Source organism: Centropristis striata, chromosome 10 (assembly GCF_030273125.1).
Source record: "Centropristis striata isolate RG_2023a ecotype Rhode Island chromosome 10, C.striata_1.0, whole genome shotgun sequence".
Taxonomy (NCBI): Eukaryota; Metazoa; Chordata; class Actinopteri; order Perciformes; family Serranidae; genus Centropristis; species Centropristis striata.
Genome location: NC_081526.1, coordinates 28,086,525 through 28,096,892, shown reverse-complemented (window position 1 = coordinate 28,096,892; position 10,368 = coordinate 28,086,525). Strand labels below are relative to the sequence as shown.

Genomic DNA, 10,368 nt, shown 5'->3' with positions numbered 1-10,368 from the left:
TAAGACTTAAGGCAATGAAATTCATAGGGGTGGTATAGACTGGCCCCTGTAATGCACACACCAAAAATGACCAGCAGGTGGCGCTATTATCGACACAAAACCGTTTTTGGCTAATAACTCCCACATAATATGTTGCACATTCTTAAACCTTATATTTATGTGCTCCCTCAATTGAGCTGAATTGTGTGATGTAGGCCACCCACTTTTTGCGGTTAATTTCCAATCGCAAAATCTAAAATAATGCAAAACTCACTATTTCAAACTCCTCCTATGCCATTTGACCGATTTGCACCAAACTTTGAATGTAGCATCTGTAGACAGCCCTGACAAAAAGTTATCAAAACAATTGTGATAGTTCAAACATTACTCAAGTTATTAAATGACAACTTCCTGTAGATTTTGGTCAAAAGAGGAAGTGTTGCATATCTTGGTAAAATACCTTCCCATTACCACAACACTTTTGCTTATTGTATTCCATGGCACAATAAGGCTTTGTACAAAATTCATCTTTTATTGCTAATTGACCAAAGAACAGCTTCATTTTCTTCACTTTTCATTGTACATTCAGGCTTTATCCATCAAGCTTCCAACTCTTATCCAGAGTCCATGGAGGAAATTATACTGGACATGACAAACCTGGGGGGGAAGCGTGTGTTTAGGGAAACGTGGCGAGACTGATATGCTAAAAATGTGATACCTTCATTTGAAACATTGTATACAGTGTATACAAAGTTGTTAAATAAAATGTGGTAATGATTATGATTGAATGATGTTTTTTGTGGTAATGTAAGAGCATTTGAACCAGAAAACGTCAAATTTGACCAGACAACAAAGCAAGAGGGGAGAAATGAACATAATACAAGGTTTCATTTGACGTTTTTAATTTGAGTTTTGTCACACTTCTTATACATGTCATTCAGTAAAAATGTGGTCTTTCATGTAAATGTCAAAACAAATCAGCAGGACACCGCTGGGAATCAAACTCCATCCCAGTCAACCAGTAGTACATGAAAGGTAAAGCAAAACCTGCATTAGCAACAGCATGAGTGGCAGAAGCAAGCATTATCATTTTCTTCAACACACATGGAGATTTACTGCAGTTTGGAATAACTGTCATACATTACACACATTTGTCAATGGAGGTTTTAGTTGAGAATATTGTTGTAATGCAGGAAAGAAACCAACGTTACTAAAGTTACTGACAGTTGTTAGTTTTAATGTATCGACTTACTTAGTTTCAATGTATACTGTTTTATTGTTATGTAAGTTACTGACGATTGTTGAAAACAATTCAGTCAAAACAAAATGGACTTTCATGTAAATGCCAAAACAATCAGCAGGACACCGCAGGGTATCGAACCCCGTCCCAGTAAACCAGGAGTACCATTACCAGTGCCTTTTGCTTTTTGAGGCTACATGAAAGGTAAAGCAAAACCTGCATTAGCAACAGCATATGACTGCCAGCAATTCATATTATGCAATTACTGCAGTATAGTATATATTAGCTAAATATTTTGCAATAAAATGTTTTATTTATGAAACTACAAATGTCTATCATTGCCATTACTGATTACAATTATTATTACTATTTGTCATAATATAATTTAGTTTAAAATGCTGTTGTAATGCAGGAAATGAAACCCTATTTATATCTAACATTTTTTTGTTTTTTTTTGTTATGTTGAACACACAATAGAATTACACACAACTCCTACAAATAAAACATGCATAAACATAACTACAATATAAACTGTAATTTTTTTTTTTTTTTTTTTTTAACACACAACATAGGACACAAAACTCTGAAAGAGAAACATATGAAGAACTACAATATAAACTTCTTTTTTTTTTTTTTTTTAAACACACAACTTAGGACACAAAACTCTGAAAGAGAAACATATGAAGAACTACAATATAAACTTCATTTTTTTTTTTTTTTTTAACACACAACATAGGACACAAAACTCTGAAAGAGAAACATATGAAGAACTACAATATAAACTTCATTTTTTTTTTTTTTTTTTTTTTAAACACAACTTAGGACACAAAACTCTGAAAGAGAAACATGCATATAAAAAGAACTACAATATAAACTTCATTTTTTTTTTTTTTTTAAACACACAACTTAGGACACAAAACTCTGAAAGAGAAACATGCATATATAAAGAACTACAATATCAACTGTATTTTTTTTTTTTTTTTTTTTTTTAAACACAACTTAGGACACAAAACTCTTAAAGAAGCATATATAAAGAACTACAATATAAACTACCGTATATCAACATTTTTTATATATTGAAAACACAACATAGGACACAAAACTCTTAAAAGGAAATATGCATATATAAAGAACTACATTTAAAAAACGTTAATTAAACTACTACTACTACAATTACTACAAATATTACTGCTGTTTTCCCTAACCTCTCTTCTATGTCCTACATGCAAAAGAACACATGATCCCCTCATGGTCACTGAAATAAGTTGACAACACTAATGATTCAACATCATAATGTGTTGTTCTCACATACACATGATCAATTAGTGTGCCGTTTTCTGTTGTGGGTTGTTTGACAATTTGAACAAACCCTTTATTTGTCATAAATTTGGCGATTGACGATGACTTCAAAATGTCGTCATTGAAATCTCCCATGACTGCAATTGTATCACTTATTGTATTCAGCCAATCAAGTAATTTGCCTAAATTTTCTTTAAACAAAGTCATGGGATAAGATGGTGGTCTATAAATTACTGCTATCAATATGCTGTATGTAGTGCAGTGGTAAACCAAACATTCTAAATTTACATTTGGTACTGGGAGAACATTACATGCCAAATTGTCTGCACTATATAGGCCAACTCCACCATGTTGTTGGCCTTGAATTTCGATCAATATTGGGTTGCTGCTACTGTAGGATAAATTCCTTGGCTGGTTATGATAAGCATAACCATCCATGTTGACAGTTTCAAATGAGGAAACTGCAGGCAGCCATGTTTCTGTAACAGCAATGCAGTTAAGCTGCAAATGCTGTGTACACAATGCCAAATCAGATACATGTTGTGTCAAATTCTGCACATTCATCAAAAACACAGTAAAGGTCTGTGTATTTGTGAATTTGTTCCTTGAAATATTCTCGATCATGAAGGGAGGCATGTTTTCAATTGCATCTTTAACTGTATCCTTACAATAGATAGTGCTCTCCTTAAAATCCCTAATTACCAACCCTGACAAATTTCTAACCCGACTCAAAGCCACATACGCCTGTCCAGCTGCAAAAATCTTTTTAAGCGACACTACCGCACTATCTACTGTAAGTCCTTGTACTTTGTGTACTGTACAAGCCCACGCAAGCTTCAATGGAAACTGCCTACGCATTCCACCCTTCTTAGTTACCCTTTCCTCTTCAGGTCCTATGCCCGTGGATCCCATTTGTACTGCCGACGCAAATGCACAACGTTTCCTCTTCTGTACACCTACCCTATCATCATCAAATTTAACATACACCGTCTGAGGAAACCGCTTTCCATCGTTCTCTGGATAAACTATGTGAGTCACAGTACCGCACACCCCATTAACTAGACCATCCGCTACATCTAAGTTTTTAAACAGCATTACACGCGCATCTTTCCCTAAAAGCAGCTTCTCATCCAGACACGTGTCAAATGCTCTGGAATGATGTCCGCTTATCAACTCCAGCTTGCCTGTTTTCTTACTATTCACAAAATCCTGAGCCTCTATCTCAACATAATCCGGACAACTTTTAAACAACTGCTGTACATTATGCTCATTTACTTGACGATTAGTCGGAAATATGTGCAAAGCTGAGCTGACCTCGCCTGTTTCACAACCTTTTAAAATTTCAATGTCACTCGCCGTCATTGGTGTACCTTTTAATCGAGTTCTAACTCTGTTCAACAACTCCGCAAATACCTGATCTTTCTGACGAACAATGGTTTTCAATTCCGCAATCTTAAACAACTGAGACCACAAATTAACACCTACATCATCTAAATAGAGAGCTTTCCCTTTCACTGGAGGCAACTGATAAAAATCTCCAACTGCAATTACACTAACATTTCCAAACGGGGAATAGTCACCACATTGCTTAATTTGTCTTAATCTTCCATGGATATAAGCCAATAGTTTGTGATCAACCATGGAGATTTCATCTATTATCAAAAGCTGCAAGCTACTATATTTAGCACGTAAAGAATTCAGCTTCTCCTCACCCAATGGAGTGTAAGGTAAGCGTACATCTATACCAATGCTAAATGCGTTGTGAATAGTAGCCGCATTTAAATTGTGTGCAGCTATCCCCGTAGGAGCCGTTAGTAAAACGCAAATGTCATCCGGATCACGACACCCTCTTGACAACAACCTCATTGCCTCGTATTGTATAGCCTTGATTAAATGCGTCTTACCTGTCCCTGCGCCACCTGTGACAAATACATGTAATGGATCTGGCTTTTTTCCATTCACCCTATCTAAGCACCACTGCCTAATCTGATAAAAAATCAACATCTGTGTCTCATTCAGAGACCTAACTAAAGCCAAACCGTCACGTCTGCAGAGGACATTGTTCCTCTTTTCTAAATGTGCAACATCTTTACTGTTTACTGCTAAATCTGGAATACTATCTACAGCTTCGTCCACTATCTGCTCTGTCTCTGTACGTTCCTCTATACACTCCAAACGCTCCAACTCCTGCTCTGGGCACAGCTCGCACCAGGCATCTTCTAAAACACCATCACTACTGATTGAATTTTGGATATCATCTAACTCGTCTGCGTCCCTTTCAAATTTTAATCTATTCAGATCGACAACTGCTTTAACTGAATGTAGCAATCCATCACCTAATCTCACATGACCGTCACTATAAAACTGCTCAAACGTCTCAAACCCTGCCGGTTTGAGCTGACCATCTTTACGATATGGCAAGAACAACTGCAAAATGCTCCGATAAAACAATTCTGGATTCTTAGTCTCTGAAAATCGCACGTAACGAACAACGGCAGGTTGCGTACGTGTTCTTTTCACAACAAAACCACAATTATTGTCTAATTTAACCCTATTGACTGGCCTTTCGTTTTTACTCAAAACACGATACTCTGATCCAAATGTAGCCAAACACACGTCATTAAATGTACTATCTTTCGGCCTATTCTTGTACCTGTCCACAATACTCCTCATCCACATATCTTCATCGGTAAGATCATGTGATGATGCCTTTTGTTTCAGCACACTTAACGGCAAACTCATTCTAACTGTATTCTCCCCTACCGGCACAAACACAACTTTCCTAGAGCACTCCTTAAGATGCATGTTTGTCAATCTATACACTGCCTCCTGAGCACAAACATCCCTATTATGTAAATACACACTTCCTAAATGTTTCAAAGCATCTTTAGCACTGCTATTACCCTCTTTAGCTGCTTCCCTCTGAGCATTTCCTAGCAATAACCCCATTTCCTTTTCTGCCTTAGAGATGTAAGAAATAATGTACGCTACACAAGCATAGGCATCAACGACATATTGGATATCAATATTTGCATTCCAGCATTTCAAAAGTGGTTTGCTATACTGATTAATCCAAACCTCGTTCGCCTGCCTCTTCAAAACAATATGCGTCTTCCTGCCTACACGATCATACGCAGCCTCAAAAATGGTTTGATTTAATCCTAAAAGTCTAAACAACTGTTCCACACTATCAAAACTGGCATTCTCATCTGAAAGAGCTGTCTTAATTTTAGTCATAATGGCTACTGCAATCTCCTTTTTCATTATCTCTGGTTTTGTCTGCCCCTCATTTTTGCATGCACAATGGTCCAATTTATGTGCTTCATCTACCTTACATTTACACGATTTTTTGCCATCCTCTTCACGGACTGGACGTGAAATAAAAGTTGTTGAGGATGGCGGCTTAGGAAAATTGAAACGACAAACAGTTCTATTCTTTCTACAAGATTTTGAATGTCGTTTTGAATGTTGTTGCACAGACGCAACAATGTCCAATAATGTTTCATCCTGTGCTGGTAATTCACATGTAACATACTGATCAATAAACTGAACTACCTCTTCGTCTGTGTTTTTATCAATTATTGGGGCATTCTCTATCCAAAAGAGGCAGTGAACATGTGGTGATCCACGCTGCTGGAATTCCACCCTATAAAAATAATCCTTTATTTTGCCAATAGGATTAGATGGAGACATTAGCACCTCTTTCAAAAAACAATGCCATCGAAAATCAAACATTTTAGCTGCAGTGACCGGATTCCCACGCAAAAGTTGACACCTATCTGCCCATTCTAACTCTTCAGCTGTCTCTGTTCTACCTGCCTGCTTCAAAATACTACTGAGGAGATTTTTCCACCGCATGTCAGCTGCAGAAAATGAACAAAACCACGTCGGGACACCCAGCTGACGAACACAAGCTAACAAATCCTTCTGTACTCCCTGCCAAAAAGATGGGGTACCTCTAATCGGTTTAAGAAAACGATACCCATCATCAAACTGCAGCAACTTTTTCAAAGATTCTTCATCATTCAATACACTTCTGCTAACTTTTTTAGATGTAACACCTCCTTTACCCTTCCGCAATGCTATTGATACATTTGACACAACCTGTTCTACCTCAGATAAGTACTGAGCAAAAAAGATGTATTCAACATTTTTTGCAAATCTACCATCAGCATGTAAAATCCTGTTATTAAAATAACGCGACAAAGTCAAACGATGCTGTCTACTATCACGATATGTACCATAACCACTAGGAAACAACACTGGGAAGCATTTTGCCTCATTTGTATGATCAGACAACAACCTTACAGGAGAGTTTCCTTCTGCTGGAGCCAAATTCAATATATCATCAAAATATTGATCCAGTGTTTCCTGACCAATATCTACAGGCATAAGACAAGTGTCCTGGAACATGCAATGTTGTTGTCTATCATGCAGAAGCTCATCTTCCCCAACATCTGCAGCTACTTCACCACCACCATTACAATCACTATCCAATTCCCTACAAAACTGGTTTATCCACGCTTCATTAAACTCTACATCTTTATAATGGATATTTGTCCCTTTTAAATATCGCAAAGCCTGCCTTACGCGCGTACTATCAACAAACTGATACTCGTAATGTCCTTTATACGTTAACTTCCGCTTCAGCTTTACCGGCAACAAAGATCCTTCCATGTCTGTACGAGGCAGCAAATTGCTCGTCTGCACAATATTTGCAGGAACACACGTTACAGGTCCATGTACTCCATTTTGCCCACCTTTAGGCAATGCCAACATTTTCATAAATGGAATATGCAACGCGATCAAATGTTGCTCTAAACTATTCAAACACGCCAACTCTGGTGGAATGGGACAAACCGTCAAATTGTTCAATGCACATTCAGGTGGCACTACACCTTTACTAATCTTACAATGACATGTCCTACAAATCCATAGCTCACCTCTAGCTGTATCCATCCATTTACAAGGCAATACGCAGTCTTCATTACATTTATGTAAAAACTCTTCACTAATACATCTATCTGCAATTAAACGTAATACTTTACTTTTAGTATAGTCATCTCTTTTACACCTCAAAACCTGATTCTTAAATAACCCCCTGTGGCATACGCAGCACACAAAATCTGGCCCATCTTTAACTTTGTCCCAAAACTGTTGTGTAACGTAATCAAACTCCTCTGCCTTTTCTTTATTTTTTTCCCTCTTCAATTTGTTTCCTGCTATAACACGTTTCTTATGCTCAAGATTTCCATAATACTGCCTTCTACTCCTGACTTTTATATGCTGCCTGTGCACTTCACTTTCGCTATATTGCCTTTGACTCATCTTCTTAACTTTATGCTTGAATACTACATTTTCCCTATATTTTTGTTTACTCTTTTCAATGAGCTTATGCTTGAATACTACATTTTCCCTATATTTTTGTTTACTCTTTTCAATGAGCTTATGCTTGAATACTACATTTTCCCTATATTTTCTTTTAATCTTTTCAATGAGCTTATGCTTGAATACTACATTTTCCCTATATTTCCTTTTAATCTTTTCAATGAGCTTATGCTTGAATACTACATTTTCCCTATATTTTCTTTTAATCTTTTCAATGAGCTTATGCTTGAATACTACATTTTCCCTATATTTTCTTTTACTCTTTTCAATGAGCTCATGCTTGAATACTGCATTTTCCCTATATTTTCTTTTACTCTTTTCAATGAGCTCATGCTTGAATACTACATTTTCCCTATATTTTCTTTTACTCTTTTCAATGAGCTCATGCTTGAATACTGCATTTTCCCTATATTTTCTTTTGCTCTTTTCAATGAGCTTATGCTTAAATACAAAATTTTCCCTATATTTTCTTTTACTCTTTCCAATGAGCTTCATCCTATGCAACTCATTTGTCTTATATTTCACTTTACCAATTTCCTTTACTTTCTCCCTATGCAAAGCATTTTCCTGGTATTTTATATTTATTTTTAACTTCTTTTTACTTTTCAAATATTTAGAAGAATTAACATTACTTGAGTTAAATGTAAATGAAGTCTGCTCTTGCGTAGACACACCACTATGCTGCTGTTCTATAACATCATCTTCAATATTGATAACTTCTTTAGCTACACAACCTAAAGCTACAACTGGACTTGAACTCTCACCACAAACACTACTCTGTCTACTTTGCCGTCTAAAATTGTACCCTCCGGAAGAAGACGAGCTCACTTTACAGTAACAATAACAAGTCTGCATCTGAGGCTGCTTAACACAAACAACGGTCTCATAATGGTTACTACTGCAATTTTCTAAATATACTGCCTGATTGGAAAACTGCCTATTCTTGCAACTGTATTCAAGCCAGCGATCACCACAAAATGTGAAAATATTTACTCCTAAACAATCTGCTGCTGCTTGAATCTCTACTTCAGTGGCCCAACTACCAACATAGCTCATTCTCGATCTACTCAGATAATCTACCATTGAGGAATACCCACTACGCAAAATACTCTGATATGCTAGAGGATTGGCCTTTAATTGCTTAAACACTGCTAACCTTATTTTTCGATGATTCTTCTGTGTGCCACTCACAGCTTGACTAACCGCTCTAAAGAAACAATTACCATCACCAACTATTTGCTCGTTCCTACAAGGGGCCCCTAATGCACCAACCTCTGCCGATACTAGATCAAGTTTCTCCGACTCTACATTCAACTGTTAGCACAAAGCTAATGCCACGTCACTACACAGCGGATTAAACTCAAAACTTTTACTTGTCACATGGCTGACAAATAAAACATCTGAATTAACCGCATCAACATCCCTGCTTTTCAACTTTTTGGATCTACAACTACCCACTGAAATCTTGCGTTTCACACCTGTCCGACCGCTGCTACTGCCAAGTGTTACCTGTTCAGCCGACACTTTAAGTGGCGACTGAAGAGGTAAGCTACAACCAACGTCTACCTCTCTGCTTTCCACAGTTGCACTTGGACTATTATGAATGACACAAACACCGGCAATTTCAAACAGTTTTGGAGTTTTCATTGCGGCAGCAAATTTGCAAATGTGATCAAACACAAAGTCAAGGCAACTAAAATACACAACAACACTAAACCCGTTCGCATCTACCATGCCATCAGCACCACGTGCGTGGGAGTCAACAACTGCATACTGCCCATCTCGACTAATGATAGCACACGTAGAGCCACTCACAGTCAGAAAGCATGTGTCATATTTGCTACACATCTTTCCCAAACCATTCCTGAGAGTGCTGTACACACCTGCATCAATAAGCTGTCCCTCAACCACATCAACATCACCAGAAACATAGTCACCATACTCAAACTGAAATTTCTGTCTATCAATAATGGACTCTTTGGGCAAATCGGGAACACACAGCAGTTCAGACCTCCCACTGATGGACTTACTTTCCCGCAACGACGTGTAGAGCTCGTCCCCTAACTCTACAACCTTATCCAGATCGGCGGACTGCCACGAAAACACACTAACAATGCTATTTTTTGCTACAGCTACCAAACTTACAGCCATACACTGAAGCCCTCCGTGTTGGAACCGAGCGTCCCCTTGGTGAAAAGTTCCCCTGATGGAACTTGCATCGGTCTCTGTCCTGACTGAAACGCTATCCTCAAGCTTAACTGCAATGCCGACGTCAACACTCCCACCTGCAAACAATGTAGCACTCTCCCTGTCGCTATCTACTGGACATTCCGTGACAGAAATGCCATGGACGGCATACCACTTCGCACCTAAAGACTCCTTCAAATGACTAATGTGAAGCATCAAGTCATTAATGCACGTGTTGAACACTGCCACGGACGTGCCAATACTAGATGCCATCC

General features: G+C 37.8%; 2 protein-coding genes across 2 annotated transcripts in view; both read right to left on the bottom strand.

Moving 5' to 3' along the window:
• Positions 1-2,305: 2,305 nt before the first annotated feature.
• Positions 2,306-10,368, bottom strand: part of LOC131978809 (uncharacterized) — an 8,933-nt gene continuing 870 nt past the window's right edge. Inside the window, exon 3 of the mRNA XM_059342582.1 lies at positions 2,306-10,368. This exon is cut by the window's right edge and continues 577 nt beyond it. Within this exon, the coding sequence (XP_059198565.1) occupies positions 2,432-8,989 (6,558 nt within the window). The 5' untranslated portion in view covers positions 8,990-10,368 and the 3' untranslated portion in view covers positions 2,306-2,431.
• Positions 9,634-10,368, bottom strand: part of LOC131978618 (uncharacterized) — a 5,590-nt gene continuing 4,855 nt past the window's right edge. Inside the window, exon 13 of the mRNA XM_059342328.1 lies at positions 9,634-9,692. Within this exon, the coding sequence (XP_059198311.1) occupies positions 9,634-9,692 (59 nt within the window). The remainder of the gene's footprint in view (positions 9,693-10,368) is intronic.